Source organism: Aspergillus tubingensis, assembly GCF_013340325.1.
Source record: "Aspergillus tubingensis WU-2223L DNA, scaffold_8, whole genome shotgun sequence".
Lineage (NCBI taxonomy): Eukaryota > Fungi > Ascomycota > Eurotiomycetes > Eurotiales > Aspergillaceae > Aspergillus > Aspergillus tubingensis.
Genome location: NW_023336282.1, coordinates 5,089,683 through 5,102,552, shown reverse-complemented (window position 1 = coordinate 5,102,552; position 12,870 = coordinate 5,089,683). Strand labels below are relative to the sequence as shown.

The following is a 12,870-nucleotide window of genomic DNA, read 5'->3' as shown; positions in this document are numbered from 1 at the left end:
CCTGTCTGTTCCACCCTGGTTCAAATTGGACTTGATGCGAAGGATGGATGGATACTGTGAGCAAGTTTTTTCGCCCGTTGGGTGGAAGCCCAAACCGGGTCTATGTGTGACCCTTTTGGCTTACACGGGTGCTCACTCCTTCCGCAAGTGAGCTAAAAAAAAAATCTTAATCATTTTTATTGAAAAGGAAAATTTTGACACCAGTGTTGTTTGCTTCCCTGAAGAGGCAGCATGGATACGCAAAGGCGTCACTAAAACCGAGAGAGAGAGCGAACACATCAAATTTTCGGGGAAGCTACAGTGGGTATGCGCTGAGTCGATTTTGTGCCTCCTCGGCATTGTGGCCCCAAAATAAACTGGAGCCAGGAAGTCGGCACTATTTTTGTTCGATTGAGTTGACGCGATCGATCACCACCAGGATACTGCGAGAAAGAGAGCAGGCATTATCCCAAACAAAAATTTAACCGTGGAAAAAGAAATTTTGAGAAAAAGAAATAACGAAAAAAAAAAATTTAAATAATAAAGAAAAAGAAAAAAAGCAAACAATTCAACAACCAAGAAAAAAGAAAAAAATAATAACATTTTCTCGTTCTCTGGAATAAACAGCAGTGGAACACAAATTACTCTAACCCCCTTCACAATGTGGTACTGAGTACGCATGCGCCCTCTTGACATGAGATAAACGGTTTCCACCAACCAAACATTAGCAGAGGGGCTGCAATATTCCTGGATTATTGGCAATGGCTACCTGTGGCAGAGCGCATACAGGCTACAGTAGTACAAAGCAGCCGCGGCCTCGAAGCCGGGAGTTTTACCATCGTCCTTCTGTCGAGCGATGCAAGGACTAATGCAAGATAGCAGAGCTACCGTAGCTGCTGCTGCTGCTGCTGCTGAAAGTAATGGTACTCCTTCCCACTACTGCACAGGACAAATTCCGCGATCTAGTGCCGTCTACCCTAGAAGGAACAGACTCAAACTTAATGATATTGGCCCAACGTGCCGGCCGCATGGCTCCACCTCTGCCTTCTTTGCAGGCCCTCTGGCTGCTTATCGTTCATCCGGGTTCGCTAGATCAGAGCGGTGAAACCACACCAGAACCACATCGAATGGAACATTTTACAGTTGAGAGCCAGTCCCCCGGAACACGCCGGGTCCAGGGAGAAGACAGTGCCTTCCCATCGAAGTATCGGCAGGTCCAATCGCTATCGCTTCTGCGGTCGGTCAGGCTTAGCTCCGAGAAGACAATCGTCGTTGCCATGCCGGACAACTCTCTACTGCTGTAAGCCCTTTGTCGTCCGATGCGGGAAGGAAGCTATACTCTTGGAGTGGGCGCGCCGATGCCCCATTCTTTATTATTCATTGGACCTTGACCGCTTCTCCCAATTCCGTTGTGCATCTCTTGCTCGTCTCGGTCCCTGTTCCGAACGGCCTGCCTCTTCCCTTTCTGGCCTCTTCGTCACTCTGTATGCTCTCTTCCCCTTCACCTTTTCTAGACACTGCTTGTGCCATGCTGGCTTCTGAGTGGTTCATTCCTTTGCCGCCGCCCCCTCACCCCCCTACGATGACCGCTGTTCTCATCTGTCGAGACCCGTCCGGCACCGACTTTGTACCCCTGTCGTCATGGATTCGAGACGACCTTTTTTTGTGCCCGCCTTGAGTAGTAGTAGCAGTAGTAATCGGGCGTATCTACCAGCCCAAGCTTTCCCGGTCCGGAAAATTGAAAGGGATAATCCCTGGTCTAACTCTTTCTAAGCGAACCTCCGGTGGATGCATTGCCATTGGCGCTGCTGCGGCCATATCATCCACACTTGGCCGTGTTTACTGCTTGTGCAATCCCTTTATCGCCATATCGAGCCGGTGGAGGTTGTATCTGATCAGATATATATTCATCTCTCGTCCACCCTCGACTGAACTTTCTTCTCTTCCCCATCCATCTCCAGAGACTTCAATTGACCTTGATTTCTCGGGTTCTGTCCTTTTTCTTTTCCCTCCTAGCTCACTTTCATATTTCTTGACGTCGACGTCCCGCTTAACCTCTTTGTGGCCTTGAGCAACACTACATTACGTACATACTTCCTTCGCACAAGAGCACACACCAGTCAACACGCACATCCGCAATAATGCCGTCCTCTGCGCCTGTCCTACGGCCCAAGAAGGCTCTTCCCGTCAATGCCCATAAGGAGGAGGAGCCGATCAGCTACGACATCAACATCCCTTACGTGGATGTCACCAAGGAGTCTCACCTACGCACCAGATACCCCGAATACCTTCCCACGTGGGACAAAGTGTGGTTCGATCCTCTTCCTCCTTTTGAGTATCAGGACCCTGCCCTTCGCGTGAAGGATAAGTCCAAGCGCAATCTTCTGTCACCCGGCACAAAAGTGACGGAGATCCAACCGCGCATTGGTAGCATCGTGGAAGGCGTTCAGCTCAACCAGCTCTCGGATGCCCAGAAAGATGAGCTTGCCCTTTTGGTTGCCGAACGCAAGGTGGTAGCTTTCCCGGACCAGGACCTCATCGATGATGGTCCTGAGGCACAAGAGGCTTTCATGCGTCACTTTGGCAAGCCCAATTATCAGCCCGTCTCTGGCTCAATGCGCGGGCATCCAGGTTTCCATATCATCCATCGCGACGGCAACCGCGAGGAGATCACTCGCTTCCTGTCGCAGCGCACTACTACGACACTCTGGCACCAGGATGTCAGCTACGAGATCCAGCCCCCGGGCTATGTGATGCTTGGGCTGCTGGAGGGACCTGAAGTAGGTGGTGATACTGTTTTCTCGGCAACCGATATGGCATACAAGTAAGTATCATCCTCAAGCGCGACGAATCAGCGCCGGGCAGGTAGATTCTAATGCACGAATTAGGCGTCTTTCTCCAACTCTCACGTCCTGGTTGGACACGCTGCGCGCAACCCACTCATCGGCAAAAATGATCCAGCATGCACGTATGACTGGGAGCCTGGTACGCAAAGAAGCCGTCGACACCGTCCACCCGCTTGTGCGCGTCCACCCAGTCACAGGCGAGAAATGTCTTTTTGTGAACGGCGAGTTCATCACCAAGATTCAAGGTCTGAAGGAGCCCGAGCAGCGCTGGTTGCTGGACTTCCTCATGCAGCATATCATCACTGGGCACGACTTTCAGGCGCGAGTGAGGTGGCAGCCTCGGACCATTGTAATCTTCGACAATCGCTGCACAACGCGTGAGTTCCTTGTTACCTACCAAAGATAAGCACCCAAAAGCAATACTGACGGATATTTGCAATAGATTCCGCCATTGTCGACTACCTCGATGATGATAACGGCGCCAAACTCCGTCACATCTTCCGTCTGTGCGCATTGGGCGAAAAGCCCATCCCTGTATACGACCAATTCGAGTAAATCCCGACGGCCTCCGCCACCTGTTCGAGGAGCTCTATCCTTGTTCTCAGCACCTCTTAGTTCTCACGGAAGGTCAAGGGTGCTGGACGCCACCGCGATGCCTTGCCAGCAATAACGTTCCATGCAGCAGGCTCGGAAGATGTTTCCCCGCTACCCCTCAGACTTTCGGATCCTTGGCGCGTCGCATGTGCCTGATCCTCCCTCCTCCTTCTCATCCTTTCCTCTTTGATCCATCCTCTTCCCGTTTTTCTGCCTGGATTTTTTGCTTGGCTGCTTGATTTTGATTGATACCTCGGCCTGGTTCATTAGACTGTTTAATGTGGTTTTTTTATTCCCACTTTTAGTGACCTTATTTTGTGCCCTGTTTAGGCTTCTATGCTCTAGAACTAGTGGGGCCAAACTTACTTTTTTATTTTCTTCCTTTTCTTTATTTTTCTTTGATCTAAAATTTTCGTGTCCGAAAGCAATGTTTTTTCATTCTCTGTTATTTGTTTTGACTTTGTCAGCCCGATAGACTTCATTTCTTTGATTATCTACCAGTTTTAGTTATTATCATATTTACGCGTCAAAAATATCAAAATTAATTATCAAAATAAAGACAATTTTGATTAATGAAGGTGTAGTTAATAAGTAGATGAACCAAAACTCAAATCGTAATGTTCGGATGCACCCTGTACACTGCACACATATATATATATTATTGTATGCAGCCTCGTCGAACATACTATCCACCCCACCATCCATCCATCAACACCCGGGAAGCGGGGACCAAACACCTTTCACAGTAGGAGTAAGTAGCCACTCACTATTTAGCTCTTCATATAATAGTACTAGAATGCTGCGGCTACTATTGGTGTATTACTAGGAGTATTATCAGGAATCATACATGTTAAGGTATCAGTGAAGCATCAGGAAATGAGAAATTGGGCTCGAGTCAGGAAAATACTAAAGGAATAACCGCCGATCAGTAATCTATTAGAGGGACCTTCCAGTTAGTACTTAGTAGTATTCACCGGCGAAATCTAAGTTAGGAAAATGGTCGTACTAGTAGTGTGGTGATAAATTAAAACCTCGAAATGGGCAGAGGAAATGAAGTCGGTTATATATATATATATATATATATTAACTTGGTAAATACGCAATCTACTAGGAGTAGTACGGTTGTTCCACACCATAATGAAGATGCAGGTAAATGAAAGTCATGATCATCATCTTACATTGATTAATACCCAGTTGTAGTATTACTAGTACACCTTTGATCATATCCAGAAAGTGGACAGGAAAGTGGGGAGGAAAGGAAAGAAGATGGCTTTGGAAATGATATAATATATGATGAGATTATTTTGGCACTTCACTTCAGTTCAGTTCACTTCTCTTCACTTGATTCGACTCGACATGACTCTCTGGATGCTGCATGCATGCAAGAAATTGAAAATAATAAAGAAAAATGAAGGAAAGAAAATACACGAAACTCCAGCGCCCAGGACTAGAACAGAACAGAACAAAAAATAATCGAAGTGAGTTTGGGTTGCATTGCTATACGTGAAGGAGGGGGGTGGGGAAGCGATGAAATTCGGGAACCAATGAGACGGACAAATCACCGCAGAATATCATCGATTCTCGTCCTCAGTTCTTGTGCCAGCTGGACTTGTTCCGGAGTGATACCACCCTGCTGGAGGAGAAGGAGGGTTTCGAGGATGCGCTCAGCGACGAGGTCGCTTCCGAAGACGACGCCGCCGAGACGGACCGTGTCGTGGAACCAGTGCTCAATCAGGTAGAGAAGATCCTTGGCGATGTACTTCTTGTTGGAACCTTGGAAGGGAGCTTCATCGGTGTAGTACATGGATTCGAGGACGGCGTAGAGAGTCTCGTGGGCGACGCCAAGATCGAGGAAGAGGTCAATGACCCATGTTGCAGGACCGACACCACGCTGGTGTTCGAGGGCGTAGCGCTCGAGCATGGGTAGGAGAATGGGGATCGGGAACACAGACTCGGACATGCGCAGACGGCTGCCCAAACTGCGGACCTTGTCGATTACAGCCTCGTAAGGGATGGGCTCACCCCGTTCAAGGACCTCATCGTGCAGGTCTTGAAGGAGGTGTTGCCAGGTCGATCGGATATCGGCTGGGTTACGGTGGTCGGCCAGGAAAAATATCTGGAGACAGATGTCATAGTAGCTTGCAGGGTCGGCGTATTGGTTGAAGAGCTGCGGGAAAATGTTAGCCAAGAAGAAAAGAGAAAAGTAAATGACTAGGGGGAGGTTGGGCTGATGACGTACAGTGCTAATGTCCTTGATGGGTCCGTCCACATCCTTGAGAACTTCCGCCCGGCGTTCCGGCGCAAGACGTCTGTCGTCCTTTAGGCGTTGCAGGAGATCGTCCTGGATGTTCGCAATGTCAATAAGGTTGGAAGTTTCCTGCACCAGTCGCTGTCGGGCTTGTCGGCTAGTGTCGGGCGTGAATGTGGAGGCGTTGGCCCTGGCTCGGCCCAAGTACTCAATGCGACGGCTGAGAGGAAGGGTGAACGCGCTCTGAGCCAGATCCAGTTGTACCTTGGCTGCCTCAAAGAACCGCTGCGACTGAGCAAAGTACCGCCAAAGCAGATCCGCGTGAGCAAGGTCGTCTGCTGATTTACGCTCAAGGTAGGTCACAACGAAGGGCGAGTTGGTTTGCAGTAGTCGATCGCTCCAGCCTTGCTCCAGATACCAGTCGTACAAACTCGTCAAGAATACTTCATCCGTCGAGTCGGAAACGACACCATATGCCTCATTTTTGCGCTTGGCAATTATCGTCAATTGTCCATCAACAACGCCGGGATCGTGAGCGGCGAGGGTGTCAACGGCGAGGATGACCTTGAAGATGAGGTCATAACATTGCTTCCGGTAGTAGAAATAGTCCTTGCGGGTATCCTTTGAAACAAGAGATTAGAACTTGCTAGATTGTAGAAACAGGACAATCGAGTGAAACCTACCTCCTCTGGTCGCCCATCGACGATCCATGAAAGTGCCATGTTGGCCTTGTCTGAGCGAGCAGCAACATTGAGAGCAAGCTGGATCGCGCCTATAATCCTCATTAGTAAAGTAACGTAAAATGGGCCTGGTTGAAAATACCGGCAAAGAACTGGTTGGAAATGTAGCTTTCCACCGCGGAAATCAGGTAATCCATGGGCAAGTTGTCAGAGACCTGCTGGAACAAATGAAGGCTTTCATTGAGCAGGTTGCGACCAAGTTCCGAGTTGTAACCGGCTTCGGTAGCTCTCTTCAGAAGCTCCTGGGCCTTGAAGATCACTACATCTTCAGCGCTGCAAAAGCTGCCACAACGGCGTCGGAGAGCGTCGGCCACAGTTTCCACATTAGAGCCCTTTGCAATATTGCGGTTGACGATTCCCTTCACGAGCTCCTTGGCCATGTCATGACCCTTGTTGGTACTGAAGAGCTCCTCAAAGGTAAGCTTCAAGAAGCGCTCTTTCGATGCGGCCGGCAGAGATGCCACGATTTCATCCACTCGCTCGTCGAAAAGAACCAGGACAAATGAGATACCCTCGATCGTGTGGGATACAAGTTGGACCAAAGAATGGAGGGCGCGGTGCTCCGCCTGCAGGGCAGTTTCCTCCTGCTTCGTGGACACCCGCGTCAAAGCTTCAGGGCCGCTCAATCCTTCGATGAAGCTCTTGTTCGATTTGAAGAACTCCTGCAGAGCCAGAAGATCCCTCTGCACCGCCTGCAATTTGGAAGCAGAAACGGAAGATGCGACCGTCTGAGCACCGTTGGGGGCAATGCCAGCCTTCGCAATCTCCTTCTTCCAGATCGACCGCAACAGCCTAGAGATGTAGAGAGCAATGCCTGCATGACGTGGGGACGGAACGACTGCGTCAATAGCGAGCGTGGTGCTATCGGCGACGGCATTCTCATTCATCGTCGGTCGGCCACCGTACTCGATGAAGACCTTGCGTGCAAACTCCAGGACATCGGGGTCATTGATTTGCGTTAGTCGTGAATCAGAGGAGATTTCAACACCCTGACCGCAAGCGACTGCAAGAGCGGTGGCAAGCGTTTCGCTCCGGCCATAGGTGCGAATGAAGTTCTTGACTTCGCCCTCCAATCCCTCGTCGCCGGTACCACCACTACGCACCAACGCCGCGAAGACATCAACAAGACGCCTTCTCCGAATAACGTGGATGCCAGTGTTGGTCAGAATGGCGATCTCAGCCGCCGGATTATCAAACTGCACGGCCAGTTCGTTTCCGAATCCTCCAGGAGTGCTCGTGGCTGGGGTAGTAGGAGAGCAGAGACCCACGTCTTCAGCCCTGCTGCCCAAAGAGAGCCAGACAGCAGTTTCACCAGCCTTTCCAGGAATAACGCTCTCCTGAGAGCGAGCAACGCGCCCCGAATCCGGAGCCGAAATGAAGAGTGTGTCCGACTTGTTCGTGGAGTCCTTACATGTGAAGCAGAGGAAATAACCGGGAGGGTATCGAACAGTGAATCTGGTAGGCTGCAGGGTGTTGATCGGCACTCTGGCCGTGATTGTGGTTTGGAAACGCGGTTGGTTTTGAAGGCTCGGAGGGAGTTGAGCAGCGGAAGCACCGTCATACGGCGGCGTCTTGACATGATGGGCCTGCATACTTGTAGGTGCGTTGGTGCCGTTCGGTGCAGAAGACCAGGTGAAGGAGCCGGTGGCGCTAAGATAAATGCGATAGCCTGTTGCAGTTGTGGCCATCAAATGGTACCTAGAGGCCTCGGCGGCTGGGATGGGACTGATGGAAACAATGGGAACTTTGGGGTTAAGGGTCTCATTAGACGCGATAATGTGTCCGATATTGGCATAGATGTCGAGGGCTGGCTTCGTGATCACCAAAGCAAGGCTGCCATCTGGCTTCATGTGGAAGACGCGAATGGTGGAGGAAGATGATAGCGTGTACAGTAGCTTTCTTGTGTCGTCGATTTCCATCTGCTCCACATTTTCGAATGACTTTTGCGTAAAGCTCAGGCTCGGCGTGAATGCAGATAGACGAGAGCTAGTGTGATTGACCTTCGAGCAACGACCTTGGAACCATTTCTCCTCCTGCTGATAGATGAGTTCGTAAACGTCATTGTCCGAAGTGCCACCGAAGAAGACGCGACCGGTCGAGTCCGAGGAGGCGATGACATGGATATCCAAGCCACGAATGGACGTTGACATGCCCGTCTGGTATAATGTGACTTGCCGCGCGCCTCCAGCCGTAGTCTCACAACCCATACCAAGCAAAATGACGTCTGCCGTTGTCGATACTACGAGGATGTGCGTGATTGAAGGCAAGAACACACCAGCTCGGGGTTTCGCCAGCTTGACCGTGTTGATGCTGTTCGGTTGGTCTTCAAAACCAACTAACTGAGGGTTAGGATGCGTATAATCCCAGATGTAGAGTGCATTGTCAATGGCAACCCAGGCGTGGTTCAACTCGGCGAAGAGTCCCATGCTTGTCGACACCTGCGCTCGGTTGTATTGGTCGAAGATCTGATCTGGGATGTTGTACATCTTCACTTTCTGAAAGGGAGCCCATGATGGTGAGGCGGGTATATCGTAGTCAGACGAGATACCTTCTACACAAGAGTGTTAGATCTGATCCCCCTCGTCACGACGGACGGGGGCATACTCACGGGAGAGATAGCTATCCAAGTCAGGATAACGGGCTTCTTGAACAAGAGTGTCGTTAACTGTTCCTGCAGCACGTTCCTCTGTGCTCAAGGCCTGAGTCTTGGGCTTGAACGTGGCTGGGGGGAGTCTGGGAAGCGCAACCGGTGAAGCTACATGTTGCTCCGCGGGGGCCGCGACAGGCTTTGGCGAGAAACTAGGCGCGGCCGCAGCCACGGTGGGTGCAGGAGTCTGAAAGTAAGCACCGGGTAAGGGCTTTTGAGGGGTGAGGGTCGGCGTGAGGTCTGGATAAGACATGATGCCGGTTGAGAAGCCCGTGGGAAGCTTTGGCGATTCGTCGCGCTCCCCGGCGAGGTGAAGATTCGGTCGGCGCAAGGGCGCGAAGAGGACGATCAATTCACGATGGTATCGAGAGGGCGGAGGGAAGAGACGGAGGACGGGAAGGTCTGAGAAAGCAACATCAATGAACAGAGGCGGGAACAGCCGGAGTGGTTGAGGGCGAGTTGTTGATCAGACCGAATAATGACAGGCCTGAGCCGTAAAACGAGCAGGAAGAGAAACAAAATTGTGCACGGGCCCGGAGGTGAGGTCCTGCCCAAGCTCTCTCCGCCTTTGCGTTGCTTTTCCTCCGCCCATGATTTCATGCCCGCAACAAACACCGCAAAGTCCATTCAGCATCCATTGTGCCATTGAAGAGTGTTACTGCTATTCTATTCTTCACCATGCTTCCCTCAATGCGTCTCACATCCCGTCTGGGTCTGCGCCTGGTGCGCTGGAACTCTACTGCTGGTCCGACTCTGCCGCCTTTGATGACCGCATTGAGAACGGATCTCAAGACTGCCATGCGAGCTAAGGATACGCCCAGGTACTTCTAAATCTTATCTAAGACTCCGAGTGCTATCCGCGCATTAATGCTGACGAATTTTGTCCCAATTACTAGGCTGAATGTCCTTCGCGCTCTCATCTCCGAAACCAACAACGCCGCTAAAACCAACTCGCCCATCCAGACTGACCTCCAACTCTTGTCTCTGATCCGCAAGCGCATTTCTGCTTCGAAGGATGCTGCTAAGGAATTCGAGTCTGAGAATCGCCCCGACTTGAAGGAAACTGAGGATCGTCACATTGCGATATTGGAAGAATATGGCGCTCAGGTGAAGACCATGAGCGTGGACGATATCAAGACGATCGTTGCTGAGGAACTTGCCAAGTTGAAGGAGACGGGCAAGAAGATCGAGGTTGGATTCCTACTCAAGTCTCTCTTTTCCCCTGGAGGAGCCCTGGATGGCAAGCCCGCCGAGAGATCCGAAGTTGCAAGAATTGCCAAAGAAGCGGTTTCTTCCGCGTAAGGGCTGACACGAGAAAATGTATAATAACTACTTGTATAATACGCATACCTAGACCAGTTGCCTGGTTCCCCTCTCAATGAAATGCATACGAAGGAAGAATTGTTCATTAGGCGGGATTTCGGGTCGCCATAAAGTTGCATAGTAAAAACAAGCAGACCTCGCGTGCCTTCATGCCATAGGTCATGTAGGCGTGCTGTGCCAAAACAGAAAGATGAAAGTTCCCAGCGCCAGGTTGTATGCCATCCCAAGAATTACCGACCTTATTTATCCATTCCCGTTTGCCCTCCCAGTAATGTTCCGAACTCCATATCCATTCATATCCAGCCGTCCATCGTACTTTCTCGGTGGTAACGCGCAAGTTTCGCGGTCATCTAAGAGCGAAGTAAAGTGATCCCTCCGAGTGTGGTCATGAATATACCGAGCCACAGCCAATTATTTGGGTCACCAACTTTCTCCCTGCTGACCAAGTTCTTTATGCTGAAGCGATTTCCAGTATCCCCCTCGACCTGGCGTTTCCTCTTGCTGGAGGTTGGATTGAGCGTCTGCGTGGGTAACATCTGGGGCGGCTTGTATATAAGATACATTGGATGCATCGGCGATCCGTCGAAGTTCTTGACGTCCAGGCGTTGGACACCATGGTAAGAGTCTACCGAAACCGAAAACGACTATACCTGTCAGTAGCTATCACGTAGTTAATGGAGAGAACCCAAGTACCTCAAAATGCTCAGTTTGGTTGTATCTGGTATAGGTCCCCGTAGAGGACTGACAGGGATCTGATAAGAGCTGGCGTCCATCGACAGCGATCGGGGTCAGGTCCACCGATCCATCACTGTTTACGGTATAGGTACCGTGCTGCCATTGCATAATCCCCTTTGGGCAGGAAGGATCCTGGGCTATTTATTGATCATGACACGTCAGAATCGGGGAAATGCACGCGATTTCATAGTTCTGAGGATTCTGGGACTAACGGTTGGCAATGGCACGATAGTAGGCTTCTTCATAATGTCCATCGGCGTTGAATGAGTACGAGATACCAGTGAGGTTGGGTTCGAGGAATTTATCATTAACCGGATCGTAGAAGCCCTGTAAACATCGAACGTTAAACGGTTAGCGTACAGGTAGAACTGGCCCATCGAAAGTGGTAAACAATCAACACGGCGCAAAACATACCGGACCTGTCACAACTTGGCGGGACTTGGTTGTCCATGTTCCTTCTAGATCCGATGCGCTGTGGCTGCTGGCCCCAACAGCGGTTAATAGAAGGCCAAATAAGAAGCACGTTGCCATCATGTTGTGATCATACCCACGAGAAGAGATTGATTCAATACAGAAGAAAGGGAGAGACAGATGGTAGAGAGCGAGAGGAATGCGTCGAAAGGCGCAACGCAGGCGGCCCTTGAAGGGTGGAGTACACAAGAGCTCCCCCCGGTGCGTGCCACTGGCCCTGCCGATCAAACAAATGAACCGCCATGCAAATCATCCGCCGAAGCATGTTCGCCTGCCAAGCCACGCCCGCTTCGGCTACTACCAGACTAACCTGGTGAAGCACCTTGGGCAGACCGCGTAGACAAACAGTGGTCGCTGGTCTGCGTACACCGCGTTCTCATCGTGCAAGCAAGGACCAAGATGATGGCTGGGTTGCAAGTCGCAAAGAGGGACCTTCGCCGGAGGATGCGGGATGCTCTCCAGCAGATCCCCGCCGATTCCATTGCCAATCAATGTCAGGGATCTCGATTCGCTTCTGCCCAATATGGTCGCGGCATGTGCTGACCTCCCACAGCCAGAATCGCTACGAACCAACTCCTCTCTCTCCAGGAATATCGGGATGCGAAGAGGATCGGGGTCTATCTGTCCATGCCAGCCGGTGAACTCTCTACAACTGCGATAGTGCAGGATGCCCTGGCCAATGGCAAAGAAGTCTTCGTGCCTTACATACACAATCTCGAGTTGTCGTCACAGCCAAAGACATCAGTCATGGATATGTTGCTGCTAGAGTCGATGGATGAATTCAGATCGCTCGAGCCGGACAAGTGGGGAATTCCATCGCTGTCGCAAGCAAGTGTGCTTAACAAGAGGAACTGCTTTGGGGGCAAGGGAGTCTCACCCCAGCCCGAAGATTCTACGCAGGGACCGTACGGGTTGGATTTGATTGTCATGCCAGGAATGGCGTTCGATGAGGGATTCAGAAGATTGGGCCATGGCAAAGGTTACTATGATCATTTCCTGACAAGGTACTCCAAAGGTCCCGAGAGCACAACAACGGCACCGAAGCTGCCTCTACTAGGTAAGGCATAATAATTGTTCCAGATGACAGCGGTCAACCCGAGCATATTCCGTCACTAACCCCTCGTATAGTCGCGCTGGCTCTCAAAGAACAAGTGCTGGCTCCGACCGAAAAGATCCCGGTTGCGGATCACGACTGGCTAGTAGACGTCCTCATGGTCGGCGATGACCGGTGCCTCGTGCGCCAACGCTGATAGGATATCCAGAAAAGAAGCAAGCCCTTTCATGTCC

At 50.9% G+C, this 12,870-nt stretch overlaps 6 protein-coding genes across 6 annotated transcripts; 4 read left to right on the top strand and 2 right to left on the bottom strand.

Annotated features, from left to right (window-relative positions):
* Nucleotides 1-899: 899 nt before the first annotated feature.
* On the top strand, nt 900-1,283 carry AtWU_07980 (uncharacterized protein; the record flags this gene model as incomplete). The annotated part of the gene is made up of 1 exon (XM_035503089.1): nt 900-1,283. The coding sequence occupies one exon, from the start codon at nt 900-902 to the stop codon at nt 1,281-1,283; it is 384 nt and encodes a 127-aa protein (XP_035358982.1).
* An 837-nt stretch (nt 1,284-2,120) lies between these two features.
* Nucleotides 2,121-3,380, top strand: AtWU_07979 (TauD/TfdA dioxygenase family protein; the record flags this gene model as incomplete). The annotated part of the gene is made up of 3 exons (XM_035503088.1): nt 2,121-2,803; nt 2,868-3,202; nt 3,268-3,380. The coding sequence occupies 3 exons, from the start codon at nt 2,121-2,123 to the stop codon at nt 3,378-3,380; spliced, it is 1,131 nt and encodes a 376-aa protein (XP_035358981.1).
* A 1,597-nt stretch (nt 3,381-4,977) lies between these two features.
* Nucleotides 4,978-9,307, bottom strand: AtWU_07978 (putative non-repetitive nucleoporin; the record flags this gene model as incomplete). Its single annotated transcript, XM_035503087.1, has 5 exons — nt 4,978-5,586; nt 5,659-6,288; nt 6,351-6,439; nt 6,490-8,958; nt 9,016-9,307. 5 exons carry the CDS (start codon nt 9,305-9,307, stop codon nt 4,978-4,980), a joined length of 4,089 nt encoding a protein of 1,362 aa, XP_035358980.1.
* A 425-nt stretch (nt 9,308-9,732) lies between these two features.
* Nucleotides 9,733-10,356, top strand: AtWU_07977 (uncharacterized protein; the record flags this gene model as incomplete). Its single annotated transcript, XM_035503086.1, has 2 exons — nt 9,733-9,875; nt 9,951-10,356. 2 exons carry the CDS (start codon nt 9,733-9,735, stop codon nt 10,354-10,356), a joined length of 549 nt encoding a protein of 182 aa, XP_035358979.1.
* A 371-nt stretch (nt 10,357-10,727) lies between these two features.
* Nucleotides 10,728-11,646, bottom strand: AtWU_07976 (protein rot1; the record flags this gene model as incomplete). Its single annotated transcript, XM_035503085.1, has 4 exons — nt 10,728-11,021; nt 11,071-11,249; nt 11,325-11,439; nt 11,527-11,646. The coding sequence occupies 4 exons, from the start codon at nt 11,644-11,646 to the stop codon at nt 10,728-10,730; spliced, it is 708 nt and encodes a 235-aa protein (XP_035358978.1).
* Nucleotides 11,647-11,982: 336 nt separating this feature from the next.
* On the top strand, nt 11,983-12,833 carry AtWU_07975 (5-formyltetrahydrofolate cyclo-ligase; the record flags this gene model as incomplete). The annotated part of the gene is made up of 3 exons (XM_035503084.1): nt 11,983-12,076; nt 12,137-12,640; nt 12,712-12,833. 3 exons carry the CDS (start codon nt 11,983-11,985, stop codon nt 12,831-12,833), a joined length of 720 nt encoding a protein of 239 aa, XP_035358977.1.
* Nucleotides 12,834-12,870: the final 37 nt, after the last annotated feature.